This window comes from Penicillium crustosum (genome assembly GCF_028827405.1).
Source record: "Penicillium crustosum strain IBT 35664 chromosome Unknown utg000001l_segment0_segment0, whole genome shotgun sequence".
In the NCBI taxonomy this organism is placed as follows: domain Eukaryota; kingdom Fungi; phylum Ascomycota; class Eurotiomycetes; order Eurotiales; family Aspergillaceae; genus Penicillium; species Penicillium crustosum.
Window position 1 is genome coordinate 5,607,739 of NW_026623122.1, and position 18,087 is coordinate 5,625,825.

The 18,087-nt window shown below is 46.9% G+C and overlaps 5 protein-coding genes across 5 annotated transcripts; 4 read left to right on the forward strand and 1 right to left on the reverse strand.

Moving 5' to 3' along the window:
• Positions 1-5,846: 5,846 nt before the first annotated feature.
• Positions 5,847-6,560, forward strand: N7487_002108 (macro domain-containing protein; the record flags this gene model as incomplete). Its single annotated transcript, XM_056869855.1, has 2 exons — positions 5,847-6,454; positions 6,509-6,560. 2 exons carry the CDS (start codon positions 5,847-5,849, stop codon positions 6,558-6,560), a joined length of 660 nt encoding a protein of 219 aa, XP_056734639.1.
• Positions 6,561-7,162: 602 nt separating this feature from the next.
• Positions 7,163-8,073, forward strand: N7487_002109 (putative mitochondrial inner membrane protease subunit Imp2; the record flags this gene model as incomplete). Its single annotated transcript, XM_056869856.1, has 2 exons — positions 7,163-7,608; positions 7,713-8,073. 2 exons carry the CDS (start codon positions 7,163-7,165, stop codon positions 8,071-8,073), a joined length of 807 nt encoding a protein of 268 aa, XP_056734640.1.
• Positions 8,074-8,365: 292 nt separating this feature from the next.
• On the reverse strand, positions 8,366-11,873 carry N7487_002110 (sporulation-specific 71 family protein; the record flags this gene model as incomplete). Its single annotated transcript, XM_056869857.1, has 3 exons — positions 11,685-11,873; positions 8,982-11,627; positions 8,366-8,920 (listed from the first exon to the last, which is right to left on the reverse strand). The coding sequence occupies exons 1-3, from the start codon at positions 11,796-11,798 to the stop codon at positions 8,366-8,368; spliced, it is 3,315 nt and encodes a 1,104-aa protein (XP_056734641.1). The 5' UTR covers positions 11,799-11,873.
• Positions 11,874-12,088: 215 nt separating this feature from the next.
• N7487_002111 (GLTP domain-containing protein) lies at positions 12,089-13,002 on the forward strand (the record flags this gene model as incomplete). Its single annotated transcript, XM_056869858.1, has 4 exons — positions 12,089-12,307; positions 12,363-12,421; positions 12,476-12,594; positions 12,705-13,002. The coding sequence occupies exons 1-4, from the start codon at positions 12,172-12,174 to the stop codon at positions 13,000-13,002; spliced, it is 612 nt and encodes a 203-aa protein (XP_056734642.1). The 5' UTR covers positions 12,089-12,171.
• A 2,323-nt stretch (positions 13,003-15,325) lies between these two features.
• Positions 15,326-16,700, forward strand: N7487_002112 (uncharacterized protein; the record flags this gene model as incomplete). The annotated part of the gene is made up of 5 exons (XM_056869859.1): positions 15,326-15,478; positions 15,534-15,641; positions 15,710-16,119; positions 16,178-16,242; positions 16,312-16,700. The coding sequence occupies 5 exons, from the start codon at positions 15,326-15,328 to the stop codon at positions 16,698-16,700; spliced, it is 1,125 nt and encodes a 374-aa protein (XP_056734643.1).
• Between the last annotated feature and the right edge of the window lie 1,387 nt (positions 16,701-18,087).

Consider the following 18,087-nt stretch of genomic DNA (forward strand, 5'->3'; position numbering starts at 1 on the left):
AGACCGTGGTCTTTTTTTTACGGGTCACGTCCCACTGAGAATATCCTAGCATGGACTTGAGTATTCAAATATAACATTGAACCAGAGTCTGGCGGGGAAGAAGAAATTTCCTTGGAAAGTGGCTTTCGAAATCGAAGATATTCACGTGTTTGCAACGCCCCTTAGCCCCATAGGAGGTATTTAGACGAATGGCCGCAAATTCACCGAACATTCACCTCCAATGGCCAATGACATGAATTCTTGAAGAGATTTGACGCCCTGACGCCCATGTCAAGCTATCTCCTGGAGGAGGTGCCGATCTTTGGCCAAGCGCCTCCTTTTGAGTTTTATTTATTTGTTTACTTTACTACATAACCGCTAAAAGTGAAGATCATTGCCTAAGAAGCAGAAGAGAAATGACTCAACAAAATCACTGGAGGCCACTAGAGACAACTGGAGAAATGATCTCGCGAGTAAGTTGATCGACAAACCGTTAGAACGGTTTCTCCCCTGAGCTCCAAGTCTGACAAAAAAAAGCCATCACAGGAATATTTTCGCACGCTATAATTATTTTTCCCGAACAATTGTGGAGAACACATAAACAGACGATCACAGAATCCTAACCGCAAGGAGATGACCGACAACTTATTTTCTCAAGTTGGCAAGAGTTCCAGATCCGATCCCAATTTTAGTGCGCATCGACCATTGACTATCATTTTTTCCTCCGATACACCATATGATGACCTTGGGAGATGTCTCACGAACTGGTACCGTCCATAAAAGGGGTGAAGACAAAAGTACATCGCATAATGACTATCGTGTTGATCTACGATCCAAGACTAATATGGAGTAGCCAATTCCCAAGACTGCAGGTTCATCGATTCAGCCAAGAATATTTGGCTATCTGCTTATATTCAACTGACTCAGCAAAGGAGACTAAGACATATTCCCCTCACCGGGATAATATAACCATGCAGACACAGCACGGTTCACGTTCCTACGCCGTACACAGTAAAACCTCCGGGAATCTACCCTGCCCCCAAATAAAGCATCATGCCATGTCCCGAGACTCCGAAGTGTGGCGGTTCAGGAGGTTGTTTAATTCGCCCAGTGGGGAACTCCCGGGGATCTCTCCGATCTCTAGTCTCGAAAGAGTAACTTGACAGCTGCAAGTTGACCAAAAGACAAAGGCCAAGGGAAGAAGGAAGAGAAGGTCCGATCCTGGTCTACTAATTGACCAAGGAAAAGAGATGAGGTGGAGAACATGTGATTATTGTTCTCAAAAATCAGGATCAATCTGCAAGGCAATCTGCACGTACGGCAAAGGAACGGCACCAACGTTGACAGGGCATGGTTTTTTTTCGAACTAGCAAGGGTTCTTTGGCTGTATTACGCCAGAAGAGGATAAGAGTGACATTATTCGGGCAATATAACGGGAAGCTATGCCCTGCAAGATGTCTTAGTGTGTCTTACTGGTTACAGATTAGACCGAACTCCTCATCGAAACGTGTCAGATCTACGATTTTCCAATAGAAATTGTTTTTTTGATACTAGTTCAGGTGGATTGGTATGGACTCCGCTCTATTACTCCGCTCCTTGGATCATACGAATATGCAATATGCAGTGATATGATTGTGATATTGATTATGGATATTCCCACGTGAAGTCCTATAGGTATTTTTCTTGTCTCTTGACTCAAACATGGGACATCCTACAGGCGGAAGAATGAATAGTCTCTTTTTTTTTTTTCTTTCCCCCTAATCTCGGTGATTGGTAGCTGCACGTTCTCAACCGTCCAAGCACACGCACACACACACGGGAGAGCTCTGAGCCAAGAGGTTAGGGATTTTACTCATTTCGCTTGTGTGGATTATACGGAGTAGACAGACCGACATTTAGAAAGAATCTCCACGGCGACAAAGGGGAAAATAATAACAAAAACAGCCAAAACAAAATAAAAACGGGGAAAATCAAGCCGGACCGTTCCCAGACTCCACCACAAGATAGACCGCTTCGATCGGCGGGGGAGGAATTTCGCATTTCTCTTGGTAGGTCCTTTTTTTCCCTTTCTTTTTTCTTTTCTCTTCCAGAGACTAGGTACTTAGCGCCAGCTAGTAGTCCTAATGCGGAACTAGCTCAAGCCAAAAAGTTCTCCTGAGAGATTAACGAGATTACAAGTGGGCTGGCCGTTTTAACTGACCCACACCATCTTCAATGGCAACAGGAATCTCTTCAGCTCCACTGATATTACAGATTCGGCATCTGCCCAAATCCCGAACCATCTTGATCTTTGAAATTTGAGATTACATGTCGGGTAGTTCCGCCTAGGCAGAGTGCAAAGTACCTGAATGATAGATTGATAATATCTTGACCATCTCGCTTTTCCACGGAAACTAGACCCGAATCCTTGATTTACGATTTACCACGTACCATGTACCATGTACCTTACATTTGTATATTGCACTAAATCTCTCAACAAACTCCAACTCTCTAATTCACAGAAAAATAGAAGCCGAACACGGAGATTGGGTTGAGAGAGGTGGGAGATTGCACTCCATATACTCCATGCTCAGCCACACGAGGAAATGAGCAAAAGCTAACTTGGATTAATTAAGATCCGCCGGTGGATACACAGTGGATATAACAATAGTCCCGACAGTCCCTCCAGGTTTCCATAGCTCCATTTCTAAAATATCATATCAATTATATCAACTTGCTTTTTTTTTACAACATATGCAGATCTCGGGAGTTATCTGCCGTTTGGCCTGTGCTACTGCTTGGTATACGTACTCCATACGCGCGCAAAAATGGTTTTTCTTTGCGGGTCGAGACGGCTGAGGAGTAAAGATGCTGAATTGGTCTGAAGGTTTGCTGTCATGTGGGGTGTTGTCAATTCTAGGCTCTGATAATGCTGTATTTCCTGTGTACAACAATCCGTTGGGAAGTATCGAACATGTCTATTTTAAGTAGATTGTCATTGCTTTATTCCTTTTAGGTATAATCTCACTCGAGGTACCAAACAGAGACTGGCGCAATACAATACTGTGTGTATGGAGTATGTTGGAAAGAACCCGACTGCTCGGCGATCTCTCGGGCACTTCTTGAATCTTCCATATACACTGCGTGTTCAGCATCAATAGCTTATTTAGTGTCTCTTCGAAGGGATTGATCTAAATCGGATGTACGGAGTATGCTTGCTGTAGTCGAGACCATTTCCAGAGGCAATCAAAGTATAGAAATAGGTTGTACATGCAGTAGTATATAAATCATATGCACGGGAATCCTTCCGGTCTCGATTTTAAACTGGACGGGCTCGGCCACATCTCGGTGAACGTTCAAACGGTTCTTCATTGGACAGAGTGGATGATGATCGTAATGGATACCCTTCTCTATCGCTGTCACGTAGACTACTAGCAAGGATGTCAAGAGGACCAAAAGCTTCAAATAAGCGTGATCACTTGGCACATAACCTATGTGGTATATATGTGATAGTTCCATCTCAAATTATATATTGGTAGATCCCCTCGATTTTAAGAGCATTGTCCTAACTAGCTATACCCCCATTTTTACGTGACTCATAATATCAGGGACTATTGCAATAGCATGTAACCGAATAACCGAGAACTGATTCTATACAAGCGCACCAATCATTTTCCCATGCAAACGCAAAGCTCGAAAACAAGGGTCCAGTCCATATGGATGCACATCCTAAGCTGCAGATAAGGCCCATTGCAGTATTTGACAGGTGAATTATGCACCCCAAGACTTTTGACGTATGCATTAGCAACAAGCCTAGCCCAATCACATATTAATTTGACCATCTAGACGAATAAGATTCCTCCAGTGAGGTCCAATAAAGTTTGAAATCTGAGTTACCACACGTCAAATAGGAAGTCTCCCGATGATTGGAGAACTTTGAATCTGACACCTGCGAGCTTCCGGCTGAAGATATTTTTATTCCACTAGGTATGTATGTTATTATTTGTCATTGCAAGAGAATGGTTATGCTTTTCTCCAGCTGTTTCTCCCAGAGCCAAAAAAAAAAAAAGAAAAACGAAAGTAGACAAAAGTACCGAAATGTTGCCGCTTGGATCTCTCAAAATTTCCCATGTATCCACCCGATCCCTGTTCCATCTTGTAATTTTCTTATGGAAATCTCCGAATAGAAGGTCAGAAGAACTGGTTCGCCGTCCTAGCAGGGCAATTCTAGAAGCGGGGCCCAAATTGGGTATTTTCTATTTGCCCCGTTCCCTTCCAATGGATCACCTTCACGCTATTTTTGTCGCTTCAAGGGGAAGGTGACTGGATGAACTAGTGGAAAAAAAAATCACCTCTACGGATTACCATCCAGCATAACCGAAGGATCGGCAATCGTCAAATATACCAAAACACATGGGCTGGGTCCCCGCAGATCCATGTCATACCAGTTGGAAAGGGAACTGACATGAAAACGGCGGTCCACGGCTGATCTGACAGGTTCTGGCAGATTCTGACAGGGTCTTCACGGTGGAGAGAGGTGGGCCAAACGAAAATATGAACCCACACTCGAGAGTTCCCTATGAATGTCGTAATTTTATCCTAGGTAACTACCGAGTGCTACTCCTATATCTTGAGGGGGTCTTTGACTCTCGGGCCTATACTCCGTACCTAAACTCCGTACCTAGTCCCAATACAGTCAAGGCGTCGGGGATCTGGGCAGTCTACGAAGTAGCTAGTGTGTTTATGCGCGTACTCCGGTTTCCGTTCTTAGTGCGACTCGGGATTTACAATATGATTTTGTGGAAGTCGATCGTACTTTGTGCATAATGATTTCCATGCTTAACTCCCATCTCTATCCTCAGTTTGGTAAATTAGTAAAATTCACACGTAAACCTCGCAAATCTGTGGCAAGATGACTGATCCACAGAAAAAAAAACGTCAACCATGTGCCACCGAAGTCTCGAGCCAATCAACTCGTCTCCTACTGGCGCCTCCACCTACTGTCCAATGTCAAATCCCGGGCTTGGCTCTCGGGGATCTACCCCGTACTGGTTTATAAGCTGCACACAGATAACAGCCTAGATTTCATACTCTGTACCTTTTCCGCCTCGGATCTTATATGGCCAATGATAGGAGCCCTGGCCTAATACTACGCCCTGGGGTTGGGCGGCACGGAATCCCGTCTCTTTAGGCTAGGTGCATACGGTAATGCAATGCAGCTTGCCGTATGGAGTATGGAGTACATTGCAGCGGGATAATTCGTGGTTTCATCCCAATCATTGGATGAGACTATCTTGTGTGGAATGCGGAGTACAGCATACTTACAACATACGGAGTAGAGATAAAGGGTGTCGTGGCACATAACCTGAGTCATGTTTTATGCCAAAGCCTCAGTATTTTTATTTGGCCTATGTATCATGCTTGATTCATAAGAATGGGGTTAGATTTCTAGCATAGTCTTATAGGATAAGAAAACAAAGAGGCATTCCAAGGGATGAATTTGGTATTGTTCCCCCTTGTGTTTGTGTTTGGCCCTGTGCATGAGATTTATGGATTCTATGCGGGATTATATATTGTTTGATGCATTGCTGCACTTGTCAGCAAATAACCAACATTGTTGGTTTCAAAGTATATTGCACATAAACATTTACCTTTTCTTTTACCAAAATATTGATCCTCTTCCTTTTTCCTATTAATCTTTAGATATAACATAAGATCTTTATCCCTAAACTCCAATGTATGGTATATCCACGTGACTGTACCTCATCAAATGGCCCGTGCACCGAGCTTGGCCTATCCCCACTTGAGCTTCCAGTCCAATATATCCATAGTAAAATACCAATTTTCTTCAATTTCCTCTTAGAGCCTCACTTGGATTTTTCTACATTATGGCTTCAATTCTGACTCTGGCTGACATCCCTACTGTGGCACGTTTATACCGTGCGAAGCGGCTCCTTCCTGTGTCCTCAAAATTCCCACCATCCCAGTCTCTCAACAACACCATCTCCATTATCCGCAATGACATCACCAAGCTCCAAGTGGACTGCATTGTGAACGCTGCCAACGAGTCTCTACTCGGCGGTGGTGGCGTGGACGGTGCAATCCACCGAGCTGCAGGTCCCGAGCTAGTTGAAGAATGCTACCATCTTCATGGATGTGACACTGGCGATGCAAAGATCACTTTCGCCTACGAACTGCCCTGCAAGCGTGTGATCCACACAGTCGGCCCAATCTACAGAAAAGAATACGACCCCGTCGCGCTCCTTCGATCCTGCTACCGACGTAGTCTGGAACTGGCAGTCGAAAACGATATGAAGAGCATTGCTTTTGCTGCTATCAGCACCGGAGTCTACGGTTATCCTAGTCGAAAGGCCGCTGAAGATGCTATCAAAGAAGTCCGAGAATTCCTCGTTGGACCTAATATCGGAAAGCTGGAGCGTATCATCTTCTGCAACTTTGAGCTCAAGGATGTGACCGCCTATGAGGAATTCATTCCGTAAGCCTGTCTCATCTCTCACACTGCTTGACAGGATACTGACAATTGGTCTAGGGAGTATTTCCCTCCCACGCAGGAGGACTTGGCTGAGAGCAGCGACGCTTGAACCACCATGCTAACAAGATGTTGCACGTCTCACTCGGCTGCACACAGTGGAGCCATGTACTAGCATGTCTCCGACACGATTTACGACCTCCATCACATGAATTCAACGAAGCACGATTTTTTTTCCTTTTGTGATATGTTAGTTTAAAAGCGATTTTTGCTCAAAGGCGTCCTTGAAATCGTCATCCTAAGTCTTAGTGTTTCTCTGTACTGGTAGCACATAAGGCGAAGATGAGGCAGTTCACCCCCATACTTTGATAGCGCTTTCGTATTAGTAGGAGCAATTTTCATTATTAGATTAAGTCTGTAAGCAGCTTCTTCTCTTCCAAGGTTCTTTACTATCTTCTACGACAATCATCTTGGTGTCAGCCCACTCATCTGCTGGTAAAGGCAGAATGCAAACAATGCAAACACGCTATCAGATCGCGCATTTGATCATGATCCCAGCTTGAGACCACTTCCCTCCAACTCCAATTGCAAGTCTCTCGATGACCATAGCTGCATAATGAAACTTGACTACCTGAACTGAATACCCAATCCATAACACAATCGATAGTCCCCGCAAATCCCCCGACCCCTCAACCTCCGCCTCCAACTCCAAAAATGTCAAAACCTCAACGACCAAGAGGGATACCAACCCCCAATTCACGATTCCGAGTGCATATCCGCGAAGAGCCAAAGCCTCAAATCCCAGAACCCTCAACATACGAGGGCCCATCCCTCTCCAAACAAAAACGAACACCCGCGCTCATCTCACACTTCCTCACAAACCTCCGCCAACGCATCTCCGCCCTCCCATACCCAGTCCGACAAGCATGTCGCACTCTCCGCTGGGCAGCACCCGTCCTCCCGATTGCCCTCTTCTTCCCAGAACACGTCATGCAAGTGATGTGGGTTCGCGGACCCTCAATGACACCATACTTGAACGAGGAGTATGCCCAAACGCAAACGAAGAGCGATATGGTGATGGTCAGCATGTGGCCGTGGGGATCTATACTGCCGTTCAAAAAGGAGCGCAAGCTTGAACGAGGGATGATTGTTACTTTCCGGTGGGTTTTTCATATGCGTGTTTACTTTTATTTACTCTTATTTTATATATTGTTTTTGTCGAGTCGAGTGCAGCAAATACTGACCATATCCTCGATACATATAGCTCCCCTGCAAACCCATCTCACATCGCTATTAAGCGCATTATCGGTTTGCCCGGTGACCGGATCACGACTCGCGAGCCATGTCTACGACAAACCCAGATCGTCCCGTGGAACCATGTTTGGTTGGAGGGTGACGCCGAGGATCCCCGGAAGACGCTGGATAGCAATACGTATGGGCCTGTCAGTCTTAGTTTGATTACTGGGCGGGTATTTGCAGTGCTGGGGCCGCGGATGCGGTGGCTGGACTGGACGGACTGGGAGTCTGGGTCAACAGATGATGCGGCTGCGGATTCGTACCGACAGAGTGTTCGGGATCGTGTGTTGAAGGACGCTGTTAAGCTCGACCAGCCTATGTTGAATTAATGAGCTGGTTACAGATGGAGGTTGGCGCATATATTGCCCTTTTGTACATGTTGATAGAGCTTGATTTTCCCATGTCTGATGATGTTGTGGACTGGAACTTGTACATATATTAGGAACGTCTTTTGGATATCATTGTATTACTAGTTTTGAGTACAAAACGCTGTGCTATGCGTATGCGGGCGAAAGGACCGAGAAAAGGGGAGGGGAAAGGAAAGCAAAAACGAAGTGGTATATACCAATAGAAAATGAATCGTGAATGACCGAGAAATGCAGACAATGCAATAATCAGTAATTAGAGAGAAACAAGCCGTATATCTTCATGTTTCTCTTCCTGAAGACGGTCAATTTCCGAGGAAATACTCATCACCCAACGGTCCTTCTCCACACGACTACGTGCTTTAAACACGATGGTACGGCCATGCTTGCCCAGCGTGGACACATGACGCAAGGACCTTTTGGCTTTTCCTTGCTCCCCTATTTCCTGGGCTCGGAAGTAACTCTTACTCAAGGGTTGCCAGACCACGAAGGTGATAGCGGTGTCCTCATCGCGACTTGTGAAGGCATCTGAATCGAGGTATACCCGCGGCAGAGCATGAAGACCAGGGTTATTGCTGTCGAATGTCTGATTGGCATACAGCAAGTCGTTCTCGGTAATCAAGCCAGAATAAATATAGCAATCTTCCAGTTGGATAGTTGCTTCAAGTTCTTGATGAATGTGTGGAATCTCAGTGCCGTTTCGTCTGCGCAGTGTGCTTCGGAAAATTAACAGCTTGCCTGCTGTGAGGATGACATGGCATTGGTGGAAAGTGGTGTGGCGACGGGGCTTTCGATAGAGATCGCCGGACATCTGTTGATGTTGTCAGTAGGTTGTGCTTGTATTTGTCTGATGTTATGCTGGGATAACCTACCTTGATAGTCCGACAACCAGACAGAGAGCACATGTTATGCAAGTGTGGAGACGCTTCGGCTTTCTTCACTTCCCATTTCTTCGCGAACTGCCCGACAACAGATTCCATTGCCTCGTCGATATCCAACAGCTTGAGATTACGCTTCCGTACGGCCTGAAGCTCTGCGGCATCGTCTGCGCAGCGAGTATGCCAATACTTCACAAGCGCATCAAGCCGTTTGACCCACTCATCCCGTGTGGCATCATCGTATGCCTGGAGTCGAATGACAAGACCGTTATCGAGAACCATTTCAAATGTCCTATCGTCATCGAACTCTCGCGTTGCTCCGTCATCCTGCCGTGAGTCTCTGGGTTCACGGGTGAAGTCCACAGAAGGTCCTTCCTGGATGTTGGGGTCAGCAGGGCAGCTGCCACGATAGACATTGCGGACTTCTTGCACCCGACACATATCGATATACCCATCCGATTGGCTGATATTGTGTACACTCCTCTGTACATGCGCATAAGCCTCTTCGTCGTGCCGTTTGACGAATTCCTGATTGCCGCTGGAAAGCCATGTAATCTGGCCATTTTCAAGTGGATAAGGATCGATATCCCATGAAAGCGGCATTTGATCCAATATTTCACGGGCAGTTGGCACACTTCCATCTTCTGAGGGAGCACATCTCGGCGGTTGCGGGGGCAGTGCCTTGGCCGGCCGACAGAAAAACAAATAATGATCCTGGGTGAAAAAGTACAGCCGTTTGAAGAACATCTTGTTCATCCGCTGATGCACACCCTTCTGGGATGTAAGACGGACTAGGAATCCTTCGATCGGGGCAGGCTCCTCCTGTATGCCTCGGTGCCTGATTGTAGTAGAGTAATGATGTCTTGGTCGTAACTCAAGCTCATGAGACGATTGCATCCCAATGGTACCATACATCTTTTCCTCGTTGACTCCAAATACCCATTCAAGTCGGTCATACCGCTTCCAAGCAAGTCCCATCTTCTCAGTCTTGGACCAAGCTTTCAAGACCTCAGTCCACTCGGCGCACCCTTCGAGCATATCCATGCATCCTCGGATGATGGCAGCGGCAGCGTATTTGTTGTCAACTGCTGCTTTATGCTCGCTATCGGAATCATCTGCTTTCAGTCCTGCCTCGAGCTCACTGAAAGGATTTTTGAAAATGAGGGAAACCCCTAGATCAGGGACGTGAATAGGGAGTGAAGTGGGACGGCGCCATCCAAGCACCTGGCGAATGAAAGTGTACCATTCAGCAGAGTGCGCCGCAGACTTTGGACGGAGGATGAATATTTTGGTTCCACGCTTGCAGGGATGCCAAATAACGATGGTCTTGTCGAGGGGGGAATAGAAGTTAACATGGGTAGTTTTGTGATTGAGGCGTACTTCGTAATAAGGAGGTGTTTTGCTGTTCGGACGTTGTACATCAGGAATTACACGAGTGCGGTACATCTGAATGGCAAATGGTGTATGCTCTACAGAGCTTTTGCGGCACACGACAAGGAACTCCCTCCACTTGTCCATGGTCCGTGTTTCCATGCGCAGGCTGTCATTCTCGGTGTAATCGGCGGGAAGTGTGTCCTGCATAGTTTCTTCCACACAGACCAGCATTTTTTCTGCTTTGACAATCTCCCCATCTTGCATCTTTCGTCGGTGCGGTCGATTGGCAGAGATAGTACCTTGCGTCTTTGCAATCTTAGAGCGCATCTTTTGCTGCTTGTGTCTGATGTTGTCATCCAGGTTGAATTTTGCCATCTTCCTAGTGAGTCTCCGTTGGACCTGCGCATCTTCACCAGTATCATCCTCATCTTGTGGGTCGTGGTGTTGAAGCGTTGCTCGAGATATACCAGATGCCTTGCTTTTTTGTTTCCCTTTGTCCTTATACCTGCTCCGAAGAAGCTGTGTTGTCGAATCGGCCTCGCTTGCAACCGCGGATGGATTGGGGGTAAGAGGGTCAGGGGAAGCATGACCGGTCAAATCTGTGTTATGTGAGCCCCGGGACTCTGGTCGTCGCTCAGGCTGTTCCAGTCTGCTAGCTCGTATCGTGGCTATTGATTGCACCGTGTCTGCAGAGCTGGAGATCTCTTCTCTTGCGGTGACGAACGAAGACGAAGCAAGATCGTTGCCGTACATGTCATATTTCCCCCTTGTTCTGGCTTTGGGGGTGCTGTCTGTATCCTCTCCGCTATCCTCTCCGTTATCCTCCCCGCTACCCCACTGAATATGCCCGCCGTTGTCTTCTCTGGGCTCTGTGTCCTCTTCCGGCAAGGGGTCGTCGCCACTGGCCTCGGCTTCAGGGTGGGTTAAGGTCTGCAATTCTCCCACAGGATCTGCTGCAGCTTCTTCCCGTGCCTCTGTTTCGATCTCATCATATTGCTCCTCGGCGGTCTGCGTGCTTGTATTGGTGAGCGCCAGGGCAACCTCCTCATCTAAATCGGGTGACGATGGGCCGGGTCGATCGCCATGTTCACCGTAGTGGGTCGCAACAGGGCCTGCAGAGAACGAGATGTTATGTGATGTATAGTTCCTGACTTTCAGTCGAGATTTATACCAGGACTTGCGATGACCTTGCAGCCAGCCTTCTGGAATTGGACCAACAAAAAACCGCCGGTTCGTCATATGCAAGTGGTTGGCGGAAGCATGACGCTATCAAAGAGCACCAGGTCAGTTCTACAACTCAACTCCCAGGAGACGGTGACATACTAGCTGCTGGTCTGTGTATGAGCCAGTCTGCAAGCCATGATAGTGGTCATGGTATGGCGAGCTTGGGTCAGTTTCTGGTCGCGACCCATTGACCTGGTCCGGTGAAGAGGTCATGACAATCTACTATGTAGTACCCTCGTGGACCAAAAAGGGCATGCACCAGACATATGCAGGAGCAAATAAAATTGCCCAGGCACCGACGAACCCCAAGTAAAGTTCATAGCGCGATCGCCAATCTCGATGTAATGTGGTTCGATGACGTCGTTGCAAGATCTATGCAAATACTGCAAACATCACAAACAAGTTGTTGACACTTCACCGTGTTGGTCCTGTTTACACTGTTTGCAGTCTCTCTATATCCCGTGTGCCCCGCCATTATTGGCTTGCGTGGCAGCAGCGGTGAAGTGGACAATATCCAACGGTCTCCTGATTAAGCTCTTTTCTCTTTCTCCAACTATCTATTTTCCACTTGAATTCTTCTACAAAAATGGCTGCTATCCCTGCTGACGGAACATGGTTTGATACCATCAACAAGTCCTTCGCTGATGTCCCCATCAATGCGGAGAATGGCATCTCGACCACCGAGTTCCTCGAGGCCGCTGAGTCGCTGGTGACTCTCTTTGGTGCGTGCTGCTCACCTGCATTGATCTACTTCAAACTAATGCAGGAACTCTATAGACGTCCTCGGTTCTGCTGCCTTCACCCCGGTCAAGAATGACCTGCTCGGTAACATCAAGGTTCGTCCAATACGTTATGTCGCCGGTGCCAACACATTCTAAAACCTCGTGCAGAAAGTCCGTGAGCGTCAACAGGCAGCTCCAGCAGAGTCTGAGACCCTGCAGGACCTTGTCCTTAACGAATTGAAGACCGGCAAGCACGTTGCCACTGAAGGTCTGGTCTGGCTGGTCCGGTATGTTCACATGTCTCAATTGTGATGGAAGAGGCCAATCGCAATGGCATCCCTCTCATTTCCACAAATTTTGTATGAACCATTGACTGATTATTGGTTCTTCTCAACAGAGGCCTCGACTTCACCGTCCAAGCCCTCCGTCACAACATCGACAACTCCTCCTCGGAGCTCTCTGACTCCTTCCGCGGTGCCTACGGCAACACCCTCAAGCCCCACCACTCCTGGATTGTCAAGCCTGTCTTCAGCGCTGCTATGTCTGCCACCCCATACCGCAAGGACTTCTACAAGAAGCTGGGTGAGGATCAGGCCAAGGTTACTGCCGAGCTGGCCAAGGAGGTCGCTGCTTTGGAGAAGGTGATCGCTATCCTGAAGGCTTTCCAGGATACCAAGCCTGCTCAGTGGAAGTAAGTTTGCCCTGGAGGCCTTTCCACTTGATTAAACATGTGCACTGTGCAACTTGATATGTAAATATTCGATTTGGCTTCATTCAAGCATGCGAGTTTGTATTCTGTAGCGAATTCACTGGTTTGGTCGTCAAGGAATCTAGATCATGGCGTATCTGGGGTAGAGATCCGAGCGTTGTAACCTTGAAATGAGATCATCGATTTATAGGAAGCAGATGTCACATGGAAGAAGGCAGGGAAATGACATGACTAGCGGACCACCCAATCTATAAAAGTAAATTGAATAGGGAAACAGCATGACCGCTCACAACGTACATTTCAGTAAGCTTACAATCCTGCACCAATTATACATATTCGCTTTGCTTGTTGGGTTTCGTTCATGTCCGGAAAGCAGGTACACCCGAGGCCCAGCGTCACCACCCGTGGACCTGGGTAGACTTGGCAGGGTATCCCTCTATTGCCCCACCAGATGCTCCCCAACATCCCGAGGCCAATCTGAGATAGCTCGGTACATATGTGTGCTTTATACATGTGCCGAGTACTAGTTTCGCTTTGATCTACCAGACCCTTGACAGAATGGAAGGGCTCCATCTTTTACTACAACATAGAGTATAGCCCTTGTCTCGGCACGCGGTCTAGGCCTAATTTAGAAGACCGGTTTGCTGAGAGTACATTGCAGCTAATCTCAATTTTGGAACGATGGTAAGGGGCCACTAACGTGAGAGCCTGGTTCTCTGGAGGCCCATATTAGATTATTAGATTGGCAGTTGGGGCTCTGGGAGTATAAGTTATTCTGGTGAGCCCTATATATTGCGTGAGTATTCCGTACGGAGTAGACCAAGTGCAATAGTATAATATGGTGGTAATACTGTCGATTATCTAATAATCGAATGATGTTGAGACACAACTACCTATTTTGTACGGAGTACTCCGTAGTCCGAGAATGGTTGTATATGTACTCCGTCCAGGGGACATATTGTCGAGTTCCAAGGTTACTTCCTAGGTTGTGGGGCGGAGTTCGTATTAGGTAATTTCCGACCACCCCCCGGGGCCGCTACATGCAGATCTCCTACCTCTTCTGCCGAGGTCTCCGCTGATCGAATGCTTCGCTTCACATCTTCGGAGTACGGAGTACTCCGTATGTGGTAGGGATTCCTTAAGAGCCTCGAAACGATTTGTATCAGATCTCGATACGGAGTATCGAAACGAATCTCGAGATCGGTTTATCTCCTCAGATAAGACCTAGATAAAGTGCCACCACATCGCCAAATCTTATGAGTATTGTCGGCAATACACGTCACAATCCCTAGACAAGGATCGCCTGTCATATCCGCAACTTAGAATTCAGGTGCAACTGGGTTTGGTTTGGGATGGACGGGAGTGCTTCCCCTGAAGACAACCGAAGACAACCGGAGACAACCTTTGGAACCTTCCAAGGTTGGAAACTTCAAAGCGGATTATCAGCAACGGCTGCCCATTATAGAATAGTCCCGACACTAGCATCACGGTAGCATCGCGGTGGTCTCACGGACTTGGATCTTTTCAAGCCATCGACTCCACTGGTCAGATTTGATTTGCGGTCATCAGTGGGGAGTGGATTATTCGGCCGGGCTCGAGTCTTGGAGAACAAGAGGCCTGTGCATACTCCGAAGATATTCTATTACTTTGTAATAACAAGAGGCTTGAGCGGTGGCATCTGAAACTCATTGGAAGCTCCCGTATTCAGAACAGTTGCCATGCATGTGGCTTCCACATGGTTTTCAGAGTTCTCTTTTAATTCCATCTCTGCATGGGAGAACCTTGAAATATTCGACGCTATTGGAAAAAAGAGTTTTATAGTCTTTTCTTTTTCTTTTTCGAGTTCTTTTTCGAGTTCTTCCAAAGGTTTCCCCTTCCCCCACACATGAAACCCTCCATGTTCCACGGTTAGAAGCCTGCCGCCCACCTACAGGTGCCGAAGGGCCCCATTATTCCAAAGTTTGAAGCAGATGTCTAACCCCATATTAACAAGCGTATAGTATTACCCGTTGATTCTGGCTATTTTTTTTTTTGCCTATGTTGCATTTCCCGTTATTTGGCCGCATTTTCCTTCCTTTTTTTTACGAGAATATCGCATTGGCCCCTCTCTTTCTTGGCCCGTTCTCGCCACTGATGCCTGTGGTCGTAAGGCTTGATCTACATGGTAGTGGATTTTCTCTTAATGTAACTTTTTTTCTCCCCTTAATCTATCTTATTCTTGTTGCTCCTTCGATCCTCGCATACTTCGTAGGGAAACTATACGGAGTACGGCATGACTTGGTAACCATATATTCATTCCCCCGGTCAATATGTTGCCCCTCGAAGGTCGTAGCCAGTCGATCTTTATCGTTACTACTGTCTTCCTCGGAATCTCATTTATTGCCGTCTGTCTACGATGCTTCGTGCGCATCCGACTTGTCAAGGCCTTTGGCTGGGATGATACCTTTATGGTATGCGCAATGGTACGTGTGATAGGTTCTATGCACAAGACTGAGACCTGGACTAATTGATTTGCAGTTGCTAAACATATTGTTTGGTTTATGTGGTATCACTGGCGCATTATATGGAATGGGACAAAGATCCGATGACCTCGTGAAGAGGGGAACGATGGAAACCGCGATGTTTGTATGTTGGCCTTCGACCCCCAACCTTCACTTACGAGATGAGAATCACATGCTAAAACTCCCCCAAAGTGGTGGTGGCTCGGTCAAACCAGCTATGTCTGGACCTGTGCGATGGCCAAGATCTCTATCGCTTTCGCCCTCCTCCGCTTGACGGTTTCCAATGTCCATAAACTTGTGTTATGGGTTGTCATTGGCGTCACTTGTATTATTGGTATAGTCTTCTGGTTCATGTTGACATTGCAATGTCAACCGGTTGAGTTCTTCTGGCAACGGGTTCGCCTTTTGTCGAACCCTCATGCCAATGTTTCTGGCAACTGCATGAACCTTGACAATATCATTGCCATGGCCTATGTCTACAGTATCACCGCTACACTGTGTGATCTGATCCTGGGTCTTTTGCCTATTGCACTGGTGTGGAACTTGCAGATGAACATAAGGACCAAATGTGCCTTGGCGGGAATTCTGGGAATGGGATGCATGTATGTCTGCCCTTTAACACCCTGAAATAAGACTCAATACTGACATATTCTGGTATAGTGCGAGCGCAGCAGTCATCGTTCGCATTCCATTCCTGCACGACTACAAGGATGATGACTTCCTATGTGAGTTTTCCATTCCTCTGATCAAAGAATGAAAAAGCAGCAATAACTAACACTATTCAACCCCAACAGACGCAACCGCCAACATCTCAATCTGGTCCAATGTCGAAGCTAGCCTCGGAATCGCCGCAGGCAGTCTAGTAACTCTTCGGCCGTTATTCCGCTGGTTCCGCGACCCCAGCTCTATGGGAGGAAGTAAGAGCAAAAGCAAGCGCACCGGCGGCAGCATGCCTCTCTCAAGCATCAACGGAGTACGCTCCACCACATCCAACCCGCAATACTGGCGACCAGATCTAGATCAGGAAGAACATACTGTGATTACGACTGTTCACACCTCGAATGGATCAGAGGCGAGCCGAACGAGTAGCCAAGAAGATCTAAATCCGGCACATGGTGGCACATTCTTTCATGGGGTGAATGTCCAAAAAACGTTTTATGTTTCAGAGGATCAGAGATCCTAAGTGGGTGACCAGGTAGTTAGATAGACTATAATATATCCAAACTTTAATCTATTTTTTTGGCTCAATACTGCATATGTCTCACTGGACCATAACAAAGAAAACATTTGGTATATATAGCAAAATGGAGATACAAAACGAGACTGGCTTATCCTTCAATGTTGAATTGCACAATGCTAGCAAAGAGATGAGTAGTTAAAAAAGGGTATAGAAAAAAAATGTAATAATAATAAGAATAATATAATAGACAGCTAGAAGAATAAATCAAATTAAAAAAAAAAACCTAATGTTGGTCATTACCCCTGTAGTTATGCCCTTTGTGGTATCCCGTTAACCTTGGAAGCCAGGTAGCCTGAAAAAGCCGTCCCTATTTCGAAGTTGTAAACCTCTCTAATATCTCCAGAGCTTTTCTGATATGTTCTATCAAACCTGATGCTCACTCATGCCCTTCCATAATCTCGTGTAATTCACGCCAACCTCGTCCATGGTCTCAATGAGCACGGCTAGGGTACAGACCGGCCGCCACAGCACGTCTCATCCATTCGCCCCTAGGCAATACCATAAAACCTTCCAATGTTCTTGGAGGTTCCGGCTGTCTCAAGGATAATAGAAGAGAACGAGTCTCTTTTAGCAAACCAGACCAATCTTCGGGTTTGGGGGCGAGGTTGGTTATATGTGATTACAGCCTACTGTGGCATCTACTAATTGTAGGGGCCGGAAAGTGAGGAGGGAGAGATTTGATTTCTATGGAGTGAGATCTCCGACTATATAAACCTGTGAGAGGTTGATGTCGCCATAACACAACCTTGGGAGTTACCAGATCCCATAGACAATTAGAATACAATATTTTATTAACAAATTCGATTTCACTCCTTCTACATCGCTCGAAACTCCCAGTCGCATGGTAAAGCCCTCACCCGTACACCTGCTCCAGTTGAACAAGACTCGTCTAGGTCCGTGTCTGCCATAATGAAGTCCATCACACTTTATATGAATGCTCGTGCCTAGATGGAAATTCTTGACTCCCGGGTACGGTTATACCATCAACCCGAGGGCGGCCACAAGGGACTAGAACCCTTCCAGGTCCTCAACCTTCGACTGCCGGTAAGGCAAACTCGGGATAGCCATGTGGTGTCGCTGCCCATCACTTAGCTATGGCTTATCAAACTGTTCTTGTGCTTTGCCCAATTCAGAGTTTACGGTATCGCATTCTCGTTTGTTTTCTCCACGCTCGATGGCCGCATGCCGTTGTTTTTTTGATTTCCGAGCCGTTTTTACCTCAGGCAGGCACGATTTCCGCTTCTTCGTCTGATTTTCCCCATAATTGAGGCTGTCGGGTTGAAAATGCTCGTCGCCGGATTAAAGTTGGGGTGCGCACGTGTGTCTGTGG